Source organism: Camelus bactrianus, chromosome 9 (genome assembly GCF_048773025.1).
Source record: "Camelus bactrianus isolate YW-2024 breed Bactrian camel chromosome 9, ASM4877302v1, whole genome shotgun sequence".
NCBI classification, from domain to species: Eukaryota; Metazoa; Chordata; class Mammalia; order Artiodactyla; family Camelidae; genus Camelus; species Camelus bactrianus.
Genome location: NC_133547.1, coordinates 13,458,996 through 13,478,645, shown reverse-complemented (window position 1 = coordinate 13,478,645; position 19,650 = coordinate 13,458,996). Strand labels below are relative to the sequence as shown.

At 38.0% G+C, this 19,650-nt stretch overlaps 1 protein-coding gene and 2 pseudogenes across 1 annotated transcript in view; 2 read left to right on the top strand and 1 right to left on the bottom strand.

Moving 5' to 3' along the window:
* Nucleotides 1-11,931, bottom strand: part of ZNF569 (zinc finger protein 569) — a 34,719-nt gene extending 22,788 nt beyond the window's left edge. Inside the window, exons 1-2 of the mRNA XM_074371115.1 lie at nucleotides 10,584-11,931; nucleotides 8,324-8,470 (exon numbers count right to left, since the gene is read on the bottom strand). Coding sequence (XP_074227216.1) covers nucleotides 8,324-8,328 — 5 coding nt within the window. The 5' untranslated portion in view covers nucleotides 8,329-8,470; nucleotides 10,584-11,931. The remainder of the gene's footprint in view (nucleotides 1-8,323; nucleotides 8,471-10,583) is intronic.
* LOC123619570 (U6 spliceosomal RNA) lies at nucleotides 1,914-2,026 on the top strand (annotated as a pseudogene).
* A 2,397-nt stretch (nucleotides 11,932-14,328) lies between the features above and the next one.
* Nucleotides 14,329-18,610, top strand: LOC123619555 (small ubiquitin-related modifier 2 pseudogene; annotated as a pseudogene).
* Nucleotides 18,611-19,650: the final 1,040 nt, after the last annotated feature.

Here is a 19,650-nt window from a genome sequence, read left to right as displayed (position 1 = left end):
ACAGAAACAGACTTACAGACATATAAAACAAACTTATGGTTACCAAAGAGGAATGGGGGGAGGGATTAATTGGGAGTATGGGATTAACAGATGCACACTACCATATATAAAATAAACAATGAGGGGATGGTATAGCTCAGTGGCAGAGTGAGTGCTAAGCATGCATGAGGTCCTGGGTTCAGTCCCCAGTACCTCCATTAAGAAATAAATAAATAAAAGCCTAATTACCCACTCCCCCTAAAATAAAATAAAATAAAATAAACAACAAGAATTTACTGTATAGCACAGGGAACTATATTCAATATCCTGTAATAAACTGTAATGGAAAAGGATTAAAAAAAGAATACAGATATATACATATATATGTATAACTAAATCACTTTGCTGTACACCTGAAAAAGCCAGCAATACTGTAAATCAACTATACTTCAATAAAAATAAATAAAGTTCAAATTTTTCAAAAAATATATGGGAAAAAAGAGGAACCAAGACTCTCTGAAGAAATGAAAGATTTTACAGTTGGAGCAAGAAAACTACAAAAATGAGCTTAGAACATCTCATGCTGGAAATTAAGGAAGTGCTCAAGAACTGATAGGGCCGTGTTAAAAGGATAAAGAAACTGGCTCAAAGAGGCTCCCACTGGCCAAACTGGGGACAAACTGAGTATGAAAGTATTTACAGTAACAGATTATTACCTATTGAATAAAATAGGAATCCATGACCTCATCATGATATATAAATCAGTAGGGAGAAAGAAAAGTTCATCCTTTGCAGTTTAATGCCGACCAATAAATGTAAAAGGAATAATATAAATAGAAAATCAATTACCAACCTGATAGTCGTTCAGACTAAAGTTGTCAATGGAGGCTAAGAATGGGTGAAGTTTCAGTAAGGAACAGGATTTCAAAACAATATTGGAACATTTCCCAACAGTTAAAAAGAAAAATAATTTTACAGTGAGGACATCAACATGACTAGATAATCAAGATTAATATCACTAGAGATGGGACAAACTGACATAATGAGAAAATCAAAGTTTGTCAGGAATGCGTGCCTGAGTCTGGGCACGAGCAAACATCCAATGGAATGAAGGTGAGAACCAGCCTACAGAATATAAGGCCTGTATTCTTTTCAGCTCTCAAGGACATGATAGGCAGAATGACTGAGGAACTGTTCCAGACTGGAGGATGCCAAAGAGACATGACAACTAAATGTAATGTATGAAGGAATCCTGGGCCTGAAAACTAAAAACGATATTTTGGGGACATTTGGCAAAACTGAAATTTGAATAGGTTCTTTGAATGCTAGTGTTTTATCAATGTTGACTCCCTGACTTCTTGGGAGGTCCTTGTTTAGGGAAATACACAATGGAGTATTTAGGGTGATGTAAGATTAGGCCTGAAGCTTGAAGTCAAATCATTCGGAAAAGACTAATTAATTGTGTGTGTGTCTGTAAGAGAGAGACAGAGACAGATATTAAAAGTTGGTGAATCTTTCTAAAGCTTTGGCAATGTTAGGAAGCCAAAGATGTGCTTTAGCTTGAATGACAGGTCAATTCCACTAAACTTGAAGGCTTGAAAAACAACTTACTGATTCACTGTGTTTGCAGGATTACAAAGATTTTTAGTATTTCTGTGCTAAAGATTTATTTAATATTTTATCATTTGATTAAAGAAATCACATTCATATTCAAAAAAAGTTGGTGAATCTAAGGCAACATGGGAGATTTTTTGTACTATATTTGCAGCTTTTCTGTGAGTTTGAAATTATTCTGAGATTTTTTTTAATTAAAATTGCTAAGTGCTGATCGAACTCCAAAAAAAGAAAAAAGAATGCCTTCAGTGGACTCATCAGTAGACACAAAATGACTGAGGAAACAGTGAACTTGAAGACAGATCAAGAGAAACTTCTCAGTGCTCAATTCAGCAGTACATATTCTAAAATTAGAATAACACAGAGATGATTATTAGCATAGCCCCTGCAAAAGGATAATGACATGCAAGTTTGCGAAGCATCTGATTTTTTTTTAAATGAGTGGTGGGGGGAGTATAAATATAGTTTAAGAATATATTCAAAATTAAGTTACTATCAACTTAGACTTTTATAAATGTAGGTGATTTTATGTAAGTTTCATTGTAACCATTAAGCAAAAACCTAGAGTACATACACAAAACATAAGAAATTAAACTAAGAATACCAATAAAGCAAGCCATCAAACCATAAAGAGAGCAAAAGAAAAAGAAAGTAACAGAGGAATTAAAAACAGCCAAAAACCTATTAACAAAATGGCAATAAGTACAAATCTATCAGTAATTAATCAGTAATTAAATGTAAATGGATTAAATTCTATGCTCAAAAGACAGAATAGATGAGTGGATAAAAAAACAAGACCCATCTATATGCTGCCTATGAGAGATTCACTTTAGTCCTAAAGGCACACACAGACTGCAAGTGAAGAGTCTGTCTTTTCCCATAAAGATATTCCATGCAAATGGAAACCAAAAAGAAAGTTGGGGTAGCTAGACTTATATCAGACAAAACAGACTTTAAAATAAAGATTGCAATAAAAGACAAAAAAAGAGCATTACATAATGATAAAGGGGTCAATCCACCAAGACAATAAACATTTGTAAATATACGTACACCCAACATAGGAGAACCTAAATATATAAGACAAATATTAACAGGTCTAATGGGAGAAATAGGTAGCAATATAGTAAGAGTAGGTGACTTTCATACCCCATTCACATCAATGGATAGATTGTCAGAGAGAAAATCAATAAAAAAAACATTGGCCTTAAACAACACATTATACCAGATAGACTTAACAGATATATACAGGCATTCCATCCAAAAGCACCTGAATACACATTTTTCTCAAGTGCACATGGAACAGTCTGTAGGATAGACGATATGTTAGACCACAAAACAAGTCTTAACAAATTTAAGAAGACTGAAATGATATCCAGCATCTTTTCCAACTCCCTGGTATGAAACTGGAAATAAATTACCAGAAGAAAACTAGAAAATTCACAAATATGTAGAGATTAAACAACATGCTACTGAACAACCAAAGAAATCAAAAGCAAAATTAAAAATGCCTTGAGACAAATGGAAATATAACACAGCAGAACTTATGGGATGCAGCAAAAGCAGTTCTAAGATGGAAGTTCATAGCAATAAATGCCTACCTCAAAAATCAAGAAAAATGTCAGATAAACAACCTAACTTTACATCTCAAGGAACTAGAAAAGCCCAGACTTAGCAGAAGAAAGGAAATAACAGGGTCAGAGCAGAAAAAAATGAAAGAGGCTAAGAAGACAATAGAAAAAGATCAATGAAACCAAGAACTGATTCTTTGAAAAGGCAAACAAAGTTGACAAATCTTTAGCCAAATTCACCAACAAAAAAGGAGGACTCAAACAAAACCAGAAAGAGGAGATGTTACAACTGATACCACAAAATACAAAGGATAAGGGACTACTACAAAGAATTATAAACCAAAAAATTAGACAACCTAGAAGAAATGGATAAATTCCTAGAAAAATACAACAATCCAAGGCTGAATTATGAATAGAAAATCTAAATAGACAAATTAGAGGTAAGGAGGTTGAATCAGTAATAAAAAACCTTCAAACAAACAAAAATCCAGGTCCAAACAAAAATTGGCTGCACCAAATTCTACCAAACATTCAAAGAAAAATCACTACCAAACCTTCTAAAAAATCTTCCAAAAAATAGAAGAGGAGAGAACACTTCCAAACTTATTTCACAAGACTAGCATTACCCTGATACCAAAACCAGATAAGGATACCACAAGAAAAGAAAATTACAGGTCAATATTCCTGATGAACATGATGCCATATTCCTCAACAATATATTAGCAAACATGAACTCAACATAAAGAAGGATCATACACCATGATCAAGTGGGATTTATTCCAGGGATGTGAGGATGGTTCAATGTCCATAAATCAATGTCATACACCATATTACCAAAATGAATGATAAAAATCATATGATTATCCCAACAGATACAAGAAAAGCATTTGACAAAATTCAACATCCATTTTTGATAAAGACTCTCAACAAAGTGAGTATAGAGGGAACATACCTCAATGTTACATATATAGTTACATATATATATGACATAGCCCAGGGCTAATACCATAGTTAACGATGTAAAGCTAAAACCTTTCCTGCTAAGATTAGGGACAAGACAGAAAACTAGCTCATTCTTGCTAGTTTTATTCAACATAGTACTGGAAGTCCTAGCTAGAGCAATTAGGCAAGAAAAAGAAATGAAACACATCCAAATGAAAAGGAAGAAGTAAAACTTTCACTAATTGCAGATAACATGATACACAGAAAACCCTACAGACTGCCAAAAAAGAAAAAAAAAACAAAACCTGTTAGAACTAATAAATGAATACATTAATGTTGCAGTATACAAAATCAGTATATAGAAACTGCTGCATTTCTATACACTAATAATTAACTATAAGAAAGAGAAATTAAGAAAACAATTCTATTTACAACTGCATCAAAAAGAATAAAATACCAAGGAGGTGAAAGGCTATACAATAAAAACTGCAAGACACTCATGAAAGAAACTGAAGAAGACACAAAAAGAAAGTTATTCTGTGGCTCATGGATTGGAGGAATTAATATTGTTAAAATGTTCTTGCTACCCAAAGCAATCTACCATCAATGCAATTTCTATCAAAAGTCCAATGGCATTTTTCAGGGAAGTAGAACAATCTTAAATTTTATATGGAACCACTGAAGACCCCAAATAGCCAAAGCAATCTTGAGAAATAACAAAGCAGGAGGCATCACACTCCCTGATTTCAAACTATACAAGACTTCTCTTTGTTTTGTGTATTTGTTTTGTATATACTTTAAAATGCTTTGTTTTGTGTATTTGACTTTCCAACGATGTAAATGTTTTATATAATTATAAAACAAAATTAAAACCAATGTTAAAAGTCATACATAAAAATCAAAAGCAAAAGTAAAACAAATGAATCTAATAATATATCATATTTGTGGCTTAACCGTACAGAGAGAAATTAGTTCTAGCTACTTTTAGGCACAATAATTGGGCTATACTTCCCTAGAGAGATATATCCCAAGGACAAATGAATCCATAAAGAAGTATTAAATTATTTGCAGTTGGAATATTGTAAGTACTGATAATATTCCTCTGAATTATCTTATTTATGTACACATATATAGATCTATAGATAGATGGATAGGTGAAGAAATAAAAGATACAAAAATAAAACCAAAGTAAAAACTCCTTATAAAATTTTAAATTAGAAATAGCAATACGAACTCATGAGGCCTACTTTGTTAAGAATATATTTCCTGCTACAACATTAATAAACACTGAAAACATGCCAAGTGAAAGAAGTCAGTCACAAAAGACTACATATTGTCCAATTTCATTACTATGAAATATCTGAAGAGACAAGTTTATAGAGACAGAAAGCAGATTAGTGGTTGATTAGACTGGGAGGAGGCAGGAGAATATATTGACTGCTAAAGGGAATGATAATTATTTCAGGGAGGACAAAAATGATCCAAAATTACACTATGGTGATGGGTGTACAACCTTGTGAATATATTTTTTAAGAAGACATTAAATTGTACATTTTAAAGGGTAAAATGGATGGTATGTGAATTAAGCTGTTAAAACAATTTAAAAAATGTATTTCCTAGCTCTGTCCACCCAAAAAAAAAAAAAAAAAAAAAAAAAAAAGCCTAGAAACAATGATCATGTCAGTAGCAAGAAACACCGTAACTATGGTCTCACAATACCATTACCCAATAAAGGGAACCAGAGCACCACACAGAAATGCCTGATTCCATGCCTAGGGAAGGAAACATTCAAAATGATCTTCGAACAAAACTGTCACAGCAGAAGTGTAAGACATTATCAAAGACTTCTGGAGATGTATTAAAAGGACTTAGAAGCCGCCTTGAAAAGACAGCCAAAGATGGGAAAATTTGAGCTTCAAAAAGAAAATAACCACAATGGTTTGAAACATATCAGATATGCTAAAAGCAATGAGTATGTTTAATAGTAAAATGATTAACTCACTGGGAGATCCTAGGGAACCAATTCAATAGCCTGAAAACCTATAAAGGGAAAGAATCAATTTATTCTGCCTTTCCTGTACAAACTGTACCTCAGGGTAACCAGAGTGGATGAAGGAAATTTTTTCTTTAGGAAAATATGCCAGCTAGTAAATGAAGAAGGAATGATAGAATTCGAATATCACCATTTTGTAACCCCTACTGAAATACAAGATGACAATCTTCCATGTTTTCTAAAACAAGTATGGTGGTAAAAAGAGAAACTGTTCTATTTTGAACATTTGGCAACTGAAGGGAAAAATATCCTTCTATCTCTCTGCTTTACTTCCTCTAGTAGTTCAATCCAACAATCATTCAACACCATCAGGAACTTCCACTCCTTCGTTCTACCAATTATTCATTGCCCCTCACCCCTTTCCTATCCTCACTTTTCTACTTACTTGGCCTGGAATTCATGGTCAATCAGTACAATTAATTCTTGCTAACTTAGACTCCCTTGCCTCTCTCTCACATTGTTCCGAGTTGAGACAAATACTCTGGTTAAACCTAACTCTCCCCTACCCTTTCTGTGGCTACAACCATACAGATGAACACTGCAGGAGAAAATTTTTAAACCACGTAGAACAGGCTCACTTTAAATTCACAAAAACTAACATCAAGTAGGTCTTCAATGCTGCCTGGAAATCATATTATATTTCTCTACCCTGTTCTCTGTCCCATTCTCCTAAGTGATTATTTTATTCTTTTGCTCTCTTAACATTTGCTCTGGCTACAAATCTATAGCATTTCTCCCCTTTCTCTTCTGCTTCATCAAGTTTCTCTCTCTGTTGAACCATTTCAATCAGTATATCAACAGAGTTATGATATACCTCTTAACTTCATCTACTACTCTATTTCACTCCTTCCATTTAGGGAAAAACTTAGAGTTGTCTATACTTATCACAAATTCTTCCCCAGTTCTCTCTTTAGACCCATACCCCACTGAAACTGCTCTTCAGGGTCGCCAACCAATTTTCAGGTTGCTAAATTCAATGTTCCTTTCTCAGTCTTCTTTTACTTGGCTGATCAGCAGCACCTGACACAGTTCTTGTTAAAACACATTCTTCCCTTGGTTTCCAGGATATCATACTCACCTAGTTTCCTTCCAACCACTCTAGCTAGTCCCTTTCAGTCTCTTTTGCTGGTTCCTCCTCACTTCCCAGACTTCATGTTGAAGTGACCCAGAGATAAGTCCTTTACCTCTACCATTTGCCATCTTCCCTACCCTCTAAGTGATCTCATTTGGTCTACTGGCTTTAAATATCATCTATATACTGCTAATTCCCAAATGTATGTCTCCAACCTAGGTCTCAGATCTTTCTTTTGAATTTCAGACTTGTATATCCCACTGCCAACTTCGTTTTTCCACCTGAATGTCTAATGGGCATCTCATATTTCACATACGATATTTCAAACTGCAATCTCACTATCTCCCTATGCCCCAAGTCAGTTTTCCCCACTTTCCCTTCTCAGTTAATAACTCCATTCTTCAAGTTGCTCAGATTAAAAAATAATGTGCCACCTTGTCACACTTACTTACACTCCACATCAGCTATCAGCAAATTATATCAGCTCCAACTTTAAATTATATCCAGTACATGAATACTTCTCACCACTTTTACTACTCTGGTCCAGGTCACCAACACCTTTTCCTCAAATTATCGCAATAGTTTCCTAATTGGTCTCTCTGCCTCTGCCCTTGTCCCTGCCCTCTTCCACTATTCTTCCCGTAATCCTCTAATCAGAGCAAAGAAAGCCTCTTAAATTGTAAGCGGATAGTATCGTTCACATGTTTGAAACTCTACAACAGCTTCCCTTCTCATTCAAGGTAAAAGCCAAGATCATTAATATGACCCCTAAGGCCCAATGTGATCTGCTCTTCCGTCCACTTATCTTTCTTCTTCCATCTCTCACCACTCCCCCTCTCATTTGCTCTATTTCAGTGACACCAGCCTCTTCATAATAGGCACATTCTCACCTCAGGGCCTTTATAACAGTTGTTCACTCTTCCCTCAATTATGTGTTACTATCTCCTTCACTTCCTTCATATGTTATGTTTTCAGGTTGCCTTCCCTAGCAACTCCATCTAAAACTCCAGCTCTCGTCCCTGATTTTGTATGTCATCCTGCTTTACTTCTTCTCTTAAAATTTTTCACTATTTAATGTATATTTAATTTACTTACCTCATTTATTATCTGGCCCACAACAATGTAAGTACCATGACAGCAGAGAGTTTGTCTTTCTTGTCCAATGTTATATCCCAAGCATCTATAATTATTCCTGTCACGCTGGTGATGGATAAATGAATAAATCCTTAATACCCGGAGAACCTGGAAAAGAAATCTGAAAACAGAACACTGCTTTAGAAAAATACTTTAGAAAACATATAATTCTTAAAAAAAGATTTTTTAAATGCTTGACTTCAGTAGTAATCAAACACAAATTAAGGAAATTATTTTACATCCGTGAGGTTAACAAAGATTACTAATATTAATGATAACCATTGTTATCAAAGGTGTCTGAATATAGGCAATCTTATACTACATCAATAATACTATAGGTCATTGGAAACTTATAGGAGAATAATTGGATAGACGTAGGGAAACTTTTAATAAGTATATACAGATTTGGGTCTTTGTGTTCGGTGGCTCCTCAAAGTGAGAAAACTCAGGAACTCAGAGGCCGTGAGCTGGAGGGTTGGGGGTGGGGGTGGGAGCAGGTGAGGTGAAGGAGAATGGGCCAGAGCTGCGGCTTCTCCTTCCCCTTTCTTCTGAGACAAATCTTAGTTATGCAAAGTAAAGTTTAGCTGCCATAAGCAGGAGGTCTTAACCAAAGGTTAATGGGGGGGGGGGGTGTCGAGCAGTTTTGAGTGAAGAGATGACTCCTTTAGGCCTTTTGGGGGGAATTTTCCTCCTCTATCCCCACCTCTGCCCCCACCCTCTAAAAGCTTCCAGATAGCATCTCCTGGAAGAGAGGGGAGTTTTACCCAAATCTTAAGTGATTCTATACCTGAAAGGAAAGGGGTGGTGTGTGTGGTAAGAGAGGAGGCTGGGTGGGGGGGTTGTGGTGGAATAACCACCATCCTACCCTCAACACAACCACACTTCCCTCACCTGATTGGGGGTGGGTGGTGATGGCTAGCAGGGTTCCAGCTAGTTTAGAAAGGTTTTCTCCTTTTTTCCCCCTTCTAGGATTTTAAGTTTGAGAGGGGGTTTGGGGGAGAAAAGGGGGAATTGCATGTAAATCTCCTGGGCCTGTTACTGGATGATGGATCAATTATTTCTATAGTCTCTCGGAGGCGGGAGGGGGACTTAAAAAGAAGAAATAAATTTGAGTTTAGAAAACTCCTTTGCTTCTCAGTATGGGCCAAATCCTCCAGCCTGGTGAGCTGTTTCCTGATCCAATCAAGAAAACGACTGCTTTAAAAACAAAAACAGAACAAGAAATAAGCATATACATTTTGACCTATCAATTCCAGTTTTAAGAGCCTACCCCTCCCCTCCTCAAATTAAGAAAGTGCCTTACAACATGTGCCAAATAGCTGCTAATAAACACATTCTTCATAACAGCATTGCAAAACTGAAAAGAACCAAATTACCGATCAATAGGGGTAAATGCACTAAATGTATGCCATAAAAAACTTTAAAATGATGGCGTAGATTTATAATTGTTTAAATGTAAAGATATTAATTGTGCACTGTTAAATGACATAGGTAGGTTACAGTTCTGTATGTATGGTGTGATTGCAATTTTTAAGCTATTATGCATATATAATAAATGAATGCATATGTATGTATTCACAGAAGGAGGGGGAAAAGATGGTAAATGAATTTTGACAGTGGCTGGTAGAAGTATGAATGATTTTTGTTTTCTAGGGGCATTTCTGTGATTTGGGGCGGGGAGTGGGGGGAGGCAGGGAGCATGAAATTAGTAAGCACACAAAGTGGCCGATACACGAAAATAAAACTTGAAATAAATAAGTGCTAAAACAAAGTGTTGGAGCTATTGTCTCATATAAAAACATATTTCCGATTACCGTAACTGCAGAAATGAAGCACTGGTACAAACTGGTATCGCAAAGCTACACACACCACCGAACTCAACCTTTCGTCCTCGGAGTTTCTCATTCACTACAGTCACACACGTTCGCAACCACGTTCATACTGCGACAGAGAAGGAAAAAGCAAAGCCACAAAATTCGCTTACATACAGAATTCCACGGCCACACTCGGTCACAGGCAAGTGTCTGGCAAATAAGGTCCTATCTAGCCACACGCTCACAGTCCTTCATACGCTGCTCCCGCGGCCTCAGGGAACCACCCGCACCGGCAAAGCCGTGCCCGGCGTCCTCCCCCAGCCACACAGGCACGGAGTCCGCAGGCCCCTACTCCACCCAGCACAAAGAGCTCCGGACTCCGAGCTAGCCGCTTCCCGAGGACTCACCACCGAGCCCGCGGACACAGGCCCCAGTCCCACACCTCAACGCCGCCCAGGTGGCACCGGCAGTGCGGCCCGAGGTAAGGGGGCCACTGAAGTCAGCGCCCGCCGTGGCGAGGGCAGCACGAGCCCTGGTCCGTTAGGCGCAGGATAACACTTCCCAGAGGCCCCCGCGGCGCGCCGGGGCGGGGCTGGCCTTCCTGTGGGCGGGGAGTAGGAACCGCCAGCCGCGGCGTCCGGGCGCTCGGGTCCGCTGAGGGGGCTCAGCTGAGCGTTTTCCCGCAGCTGCCTCTCATAAGTGCTGCACTCGGACCCTACGAGTGCTACATGGTGCTGAGAAGGCTCTGAAAAGGTCCGCCGCTTTCCTGTTCCGGACTACATTTCCCAGAGGCCTTCTCGGCCCAAATTTATTTTCAGCAAAAAGTCGCTTCCTCCTTACAGTTGGCAGGATTTTCGGGTTCTCAGCGTTAAGGTGCCTGGTTAGGGAAGGAAGTGCCGCTGAATCGGTTTAGTTCGGTCTGGTCCCGGTTCCACCCGGGACTGGACTTCAGTGGGGTGAAGATGGAGAAACATCACGCCCCGGGGCGAGACGAGATGGGCCAGCCCGAGCCTCAGGTCGTTAAAGGGAGGGGTGCCGTTGCGTGAGCGCGTGGGGGAGAGTTCAGCCGTGGAATCTGGGGAGCCTGCGGCGTAGTGAGACGCTGAAGTCCATTGACTTTGGGGTCGTGCGAATTTGCGACCGTTTGTGTTAGCATCGTCGCGTCCTCTGTTCTAGTGACCTCTTGTTTCTGACCCTGCAGTTTTCCCAGTGTGCTTGTGTCCATTCTTTGTCGATGTTTCTGCTTTTCTGACGGACACCTGTTGCAATATTGAAACTTAACAGGTTAAATCAATAAACCAGACTCACCAAAATATGAAATGGAAAAAAATTAGAGATTTGTGAGTGTGTATTACTGGAAACACCCATGCCTTTTTTTTTTTTTAACACTGTTACTCCACATTCGGTGTGTGTTACACGGACAAAGGTGATACAGGTACTTTAGAAAGATGTTGAAGAAGGCAAAGACATTGAGCCATGAAATGAAAGTTTATGTCAATAATTCAAATAGCCCCGACATCAAGAGGGAAAAGTGGAAGGGGAAAAGTAGAGAAGGAACCAGGAACAAAAACCTAAGAATCCAGCAAACCAGACTATATGTCACACCTGCCCCAAAGACCTGATAATTATTTTGAGCATTTCATGTGAGTTCTGCTCTGACTTAAGAAGAATCAAAAAACAATTCACAATGAATGTCGAAGACTCACTGCAGTAATTTTGCAATAGAGACCAACATGGAGAAAATATCTATGAAAACACTAATCTGTGCTTTTGTGCTATGGTATGTTAACAGAACAAAATACTGCAGACTACAGCATGCTAAACAGCAGGAACTTACAGTCGTTGAAGGTATCAGAGAGGCTTCTGGCTCATAAACTTACCGGAAGGTATACAAAGCCCATAGGACTGTTATCTCTAGGAAGCAGTAGAAGACAGTCTTCCTTTCTCACTAGATGATAATGGGCACTGTTTCAGAGTAGAATCTGTTTCTGGGAAGGGAAAAGGGGCTCCCAAACACTGCATAGAGAGAACATATCCTCTAAATAAATTTTGCTTAGTCTTACATGTCTTTACCAACAGTCTTTTTTTTGTCTACTATAAGAATTACTTTTTTGCTAATTATTTTGTTAAGAGGTGAGAAGAGAACAGAGTTGGTTGTTCTATGTCCATCCAGCTTCCTGATTTCCTTTTTGATACTTGTAGATTTGTCTATTTCTGCTTTTATTTCTGTTAAGCTTTGCTTTATATATTTTAAAGCGCTCTTGTTGGATGATACATATTTAGAGTTGTAATAGTTTCCTGTTGGATTGATCCAATATGAAATTATGGAATTTACTTTTTATTTATAATACTGCTTTTTGTCTCAATCTGGTTTTTTTCTGGATTAAGTTTTTTCATATGTATATATTTTTTATTCAAGTATAGTCAGCTTACATGTCTTAATCTGTTTTGATATTACTATAGCTTCACCATCCTTCTTTTGGCTAGTGCATACTATTTTTTTCTATCTTTTTGCTTTTAATCTGTTTTATTTTTAAAGTCTCTTATTAAACAGTATTATTTTTAAAATAAATAATGACAATCTTACTCATTAATTTGACATATTTAGTGAATTTACATTTAATGTAGTTGGGTTTCGGTCTACCACCTTAGAATTCATTTTCTTTTTGGCCTACCTTTTTCAAATTTTTAACTTCTTATTTGGAAGTAATTCTGGATTCTCACGCAGTTATAAGAAATAATTCAAAGAGATCCCATGTGCCTTTTATCCAATTTCCTCCAATGGTATTATCTTGCAATACTCTATACAGCATCACAACTTTGTCAATGATACTTTCAGGATATTTCCATCATCACAAGACTCCTTCATGTTGTCCTTTTACAGCCACATCTACGTCCCTTCTTCCTTCAACCCCCTCCTTAAGACCTGGCAGCCCTAATCTGTTCTCCATTTCCATAATTTTACCTTTCAAGAATGTTATGTAAATGGAATTATAAAGTATGTAACTGGGGTATTAACTTTTTGACTCAGCATAATCCCCTGGAGATTCATACATGTTGTTACACGTGTAAGTAATTCATTCCTTTTTGTTGCTGAGTAGAATTCCATGAGGATATAACACTGTTTGTTTAGCCATTCACTAACTGAAGGACATATGGGTTGTTTCCAACTTTTGGCTGTTGCAACTAAAGCTACTATGTACATTCATAGACATTTGTGTGTGTGTGAAAATAAAATTTCATTTCAAAGAGTTTTAGAAGGAATTTGTCCATTTATTTTTTTTAAAAAACCTATCTGGAATTTTCACTGAGATTGTACTGACTATATAGATCAATTGAGGCGAAGTGACATCTTTAAAATAGTGAATCTCATAATTGTGAGGCACAATATATATCTTCATTTATTTAGATCTTCTTTAATTCCTCTCAGCAATATTTTATAGTTTTTAATGTACAAGTAATGAAATCTTTTGTCAGATTTACCCCTAAGTATTTCAGAGTTTTTGATGCATTGTAAATGGTACTTTTTAAAATTTCAATTTCTAATTGTTCATTGCCAGTATATAAGAAATACAGTAGATTTTTGTACCTTGTAGTCTGTTGCCTTGCTAAACTCACCTAGTATTTCTGCGACAGTTGTGGAGGTTCCATTGGATGGTCTATATAGATGATCATGTCATCTGTGAAAAAAGACAGTGGTATCTATTCCTATTACGACCTGCAGGTACAGGATGGACCTTCACCCAAAATTTGGTTGGGGAGTGGAGACTGATGAGGACACACACACACACACACACACACACACACCAAGAGGGTATGAAAAGTTTCACTGCTCATACAGTGAAGCTTTCTAGGAAATGCAAGGCAGTCTTCCCAAGAAAGTCCGCAAATGGTTTGCAAGAGCAAGGAAAGGAAATTGGTGTGCAGTTTTTATGGCAGATTCTTTGTGGTTTAAACCTCCTGTAGACTAGTTTAAATCTTTTGCTTATGTCAAAAGAGAGCGCCTGAGCTTGCCCAGATCGTGGGCACAATAGAAAGAAGGCATGAAGGTCAAAGCTATGAGCAGCTTCCTCTGCAGCTTCTGAGGCTGCTTGTGTGCATGTCTGGTGAGGATCTGGTGGTTCAGCCACTGGGAAGACCCCAGAGATTGCCATGGCTGACAAATAGACCAAGGAAGTAGTCAAGACAGAGAACCATGGTCATATTAATTTGAAGGTGGCAGGACAGGGTGGTTCTGTGGTGTAGATTAAGAGTAAGAGGCATACACCACTTAGTACAAATGAAAGCCTACTGGGAACAATAGGGTTTGTCAAGTAGGCAGATCAAAATCCAATATGATGAGCAGCCAATCAACAAAACAGACTCACCTACACAGTTAGAAATGGAGGATGAAGATAGAACTGATGTGTTCCAGTAGCAGAAAAGAGGTGTCTACCAAAAAAGAAACCTGCCATTTTACTCCCAAACTCTGATCCTACAGAGAGGATATTCTCAATTAGAAGAATGCAATTTGGTTCTACCGCATCCTGACTGCTACAATACAGTTATCTTTCCTCTTCCCCATTCCTTTATTATACATAAAGTAACTGGTGTATGCACAAGCATATTGCTTTTTTAAAAATTATGGTATGTTTTTGTTAGAGCAGGCAGATAGCTAGATATGAGCAGAGAAAGGGGGACACAGACCAAATGGCAGGAATTAGGCAGAAAGGAGGGGCACAGGCCAAATGCAGGAAACCACACATCATGTGAGCAGCAGGGATCCTTGGGCAGAGAAAGAAAAGCTGGAAAAAAGCTGGAATCTTTGGGCTGATAAGGGACCACACCTTTTGGCCTGGAGACCAACAAAGAAAGGTCAGAAAAGGCAGGAATTTCCAGTGTCCAAATGTAACCTTTTACTCATTATGCCCTCATTTCAATAAAATTAGCCTTGCAGATCAGAAGTACCCATCATGCACTGACGCCATGACACTTCCGATCCAGACTAAATAAGGACAAAAATCCCTCCTCCCTTTGGGAAGGTGGAGTTGGGATGATAATCAGGGAATACGACCCCAAACCCTTCCCTCCCCAATGAATATTCCGCCCATTCATTTTTACACCCTGTGTAACTAACTTGCCAAAGAAACTCAGGGCAGCTGCTCACCTGAGCCTGCCCGCTCTCCCCTGAGAGTGTACTAGCCATCCTTTAATAAAGCCTCACTTTACCTTTTTAACCTCTAAGTCTTGTCTCTGAATTCTTTCTGGGACGGGACAAGAACCTGGAACACCGGTTGCATCTATTGGCGACATTTTGATTAACATTAAATGGAAATGGATGAGGGAAGACACTGGTTCTGTGAAAATACCCCTTTTCCATTAGTGGCATACTTGGTCAGCTCTTATCTTTATATTCCAATAAGTTATTTTGCTCTCACTAACAACAAAAAAAGGAATATAAAAATCCTTGCATACTTTTTTCAACTGGAGAATTCTAATGTTCTTCATTTATCATTGTTAAACCAAGAACAATTTTAACGACTCTTTCGTATGTAAATGTTACAAGTAAGGCAGTCTTTTTAAAGTAGGGGTAAATTACTCTAAAAGAAGTGAATCCTAGATAGTTTTCCCCTCAAGTAAAGCACCTTGTTGTTTAAATAAACCTCTTGGTTTTTCTTTTAAAGCTATAAACAGGCAAACATGAAAAAATGATATAAGGGTTTTGTGAATCTGTGTGTGAAGTCTCTACCTAATTAGTATATGCAGGCAAGACTGCACTCTCTTACAGATGTGTGGAGTAAGCTGTGGTGTAGTTTTTTGGCACATAATAAACACATTGCAGAAGAAAAAAAATGATATTAGGCTCTTCATCACACTGTCAAATTTATATGCTATTTATTTCTTCTTTCCTTGTTTCTCTGACCGAAACCTTCCATACAAGATTGAACAGAAGTGGAGACAGTGGCTATCTTTGCCATGTACCTGATCTTAGAAGGAAAGTATTCAATTTTGTACTATTAAGTGAAATGGTTTTTGGTAGATGGCCTTTATTGAGTCAGGAAGATATTTTTTCTTTTTCTGATATGTATTTATAAAGAATGGATGTTGAATTTTGTCAAATGCTCTTTCTGCATCTATTGAAATGGTAATATGTATTGTCTTTCTCTTTTAGTTTGTTGATAAGGTGAATTACACTGGTCTTCAAACCTTAAACAAATCTTACATTCTTTGGTTAAATACCACTTGACCATTGTTGCTTTATCAATGTTTTATCTTGTTGGATTTAATTTGCTAAAATTTTATTAAGAGTTTTTGGAAAATAGGTTCATGAGGGATACTGGTCTGTACCTTTTTTTGCGAGGGAGGGAGAGATGGGTATTGTTTTTGTCTAGATAACTCACAGAATGAATTTCCCTCTCTTCAATATTCTGGAAAAGTTTGCATGGAACTGTTATCATTTATTCCTTAAATGCTTAAGAGAATTTTAAGTATTTAACAGAAATTAAAATTAAATAAAAATGTTTAATCTGATACCCTCTTAACTGGGATATTCAGATCATATATATATTTAAATTAACTAAATTCCAGATTTTATTTGATGTTACCAGTTTTCTCACCAATATCCTTTTCCATTCCAGCACCCTACGTTGCATTTAGGTGTCTCACCTCCTTAGGCTTCTCTGGTCTGCCCATGTCTCCTATAACCTGGCACTTGTAAAAAAAGTTCTGGTCAATTATTCTGTAAAACTTCCCTCAAGCTGGGTTTGTCTGATGTTTTTTCTAATGATTAGACAGGGATTATGGGGTGCAGGGGAACACCACAGAGGTGAAGTGCCTTTCTCATCATGTCATGTCATACCAGGTGATCCATGATTTCACACACTTACTTCAAAAATAAAAACTGTTTAGTAAGGAAAATTCCATACATACACAAAAATAGCAAGAATAGAGTAAATACTCATCACTGGGCTCCCAGTTATCAGTGTTTTTCCTCTGTTTCTGGATGGCTTTTCATCGTGGTTGGAAGATGAGTTTTCCATCTCATCTTTCTTCCTTTTCCCTTCTCCTCTTTCCTTCCTCCCTCTTCTCTCATTTCTTCTTTTTCAAACAAAAAGACGACACTGATTAGCTATGGTGGGAATCTAGCTGGGACCTAGATGGAGCAGCATAAAGAATCTAGGCAAAATGTCCTCGTGCAGGAATCCCCACTAATAATGGCCTTTTGGTCTTTGCTTCACTTCCAGTTTTACCTGAAGAGGTGACTGGACCATCCCAGGGTATTCTATTATTAGTTTGGACTCTTTAGGATGTGAGTAAAAGGAACCTAACTCAAATTGTTTATGCAAAAGGTGGAAGTCACTGGCTTAGAAAATTAAAATCAACTGAATTGGACTCAATCCTCTGCTCACTCTGTGTCCCTTCCTTGCCACTTCCCAGCATTCCCCCTCTGTTACTGCCACCTGTGGTGCCAGGATTACTGCTGGAAGCATGTGCTGACCTCTCAGCTTCTCACTCACCCAGCTGTCGATTCTCCCCACAATCATTTCAATGCAACCCAAAGGAGTGAAATTCATTGGTAAACCTGATTGCTTTCCTGCACCTCTTGAACCAACCACTGAGAATGTAATTCTTGCTTGCCCAGGTTGAGGTCACAAACCCGGTCTTGAGTCTAAGAATCAGGTTAAGTCAGACCATATGGGCTGAATAAAGGAAAAGTTACGTCCCCTAAGGAAAACTGGGTTTGTGTTATAAAAAGAAGAGGGTGTGGATCTAGGGCATGAAAAACAATTCATATACTGTATTCCTCTGCTGACACCTTACTCACATCTTTCTTTTCCAGCTTTTCCTTTTTCCAACCCCTGCAGATGAGCCCACTCTCCTTCATGTCCCTCACTGTTACCCCACCATGATTCTTTCAGAGCCCCTTTGCCTGTAGCCAGTGGTGTATCACATTACTGATGAGGTGGGTGTGGTCCACCCTAGGTGCATATAAGGTTGGATTTTCCTCATATACTTCAACCTAAGCAATATATTGCAGCAGATTCAATGCAGAAGCAGATGTGAGACTCCAACTATCTTCTATGAAGCCAGATTGCTGCAAGTAATGAATCCTTCCTTATCCTGCTCTATGGCTTGGCTGTGTCTTTTGATTTGACACCCATCAAACCCAATTTTTCCTCTTTGGGCCATGCTTCCTCATTTGTGAGGTGTGGATCACAGTGTTTCTACCTCCTGGGACTACTGGCGTGATTCATTCCACCCTCAGCTCTCCTGGATTGATGTTCTCCACCCAGCCAGTCCTGGGCACCAAGGAACCATCGGCTCCTCCAGCTTCCAGATCATTTATATTTAATCTGATAATTGATAAAAACCTCCCCTCTTTCCACTTATTTCCCACCTGTTATTTGTTCCCGTCTCCTTTCTGACTTCTTTTGGATTGAATATTTTTTATGATTCCACTTTATCTCCCTTGTAGATAATTAGCAATAACTCTTTGTTTTGTTGGTTTAGTGGTTGCTTTAGGCCTGAGAGTGCACATCTTCCACTTACCACATTATCCATTAAAGTGATATTATATTACTTTCCATAGAATTTTGGAAACTTTACAATAGTTATTTTCCATTTACTTCTCTTCTCCTAGCCTTTGTGCTACTGTTGTCATACAAGGTGCTTCTATAACTGTTTATAAGTATAATATACCTTAATATATACAACCTTAACTTCATTGTTTTTAGTTTTGCTCAAACAGTAATTTGTATTTTGGTGAGAATTAAATAATAAGAAAATAGTCTTACATGTTAACCCTGTAGTTATCATCTCTGGTGCTCTTCATTCTTTGGGTAGATCAAGATTTCTTTTTGTTACCCAAACACACATAAACTAGGCCTCTTGAATTTTCCCTTTCACTGACTAATATTCTGTTCATCTTTTTTTAAAGCTTGTTTTCTTTGTGTCTATCCTAGCACCTCAAACAGCATCTGGCACACAGTAGGTGCTTTCTAATCGGATACCACAGGGCAGAATTCCTCACACAAATACACATCCATTAGTCTAATCCTCACAGCCTGCCACACACGCTATCACACCACGATCCTACTCCACTATCCACCAGTCAGTCCCTTTCTCTCATTGCACATTCTCATATGCAAATGTCACACATACAATAACACAATCACACACATGGTCACGGTAATGCACCAGACTCACCCCAATACACAGAGTTTTGCATAGTTACTCTTACAGAAACACATACATACACACACAATGCGACAGAATCAAAGGATCGCGCACCAACTCACAGTCAGGTGACAGAAACTTAAATAAATACCTAAAATATAAACATCCTTGTTCTTAGAGGGTATAGAGTCAGGTTAAAGAGCTGAAGGGGTGTCTGGAAGAAGTGTAATTAGGGAAAGCCTCTTGGATATGTGACATTTGTCAGAATGTAGGGAGTAAGGGAATTTTGAAGATACCTGGTAGAAGACCCATTTTAGG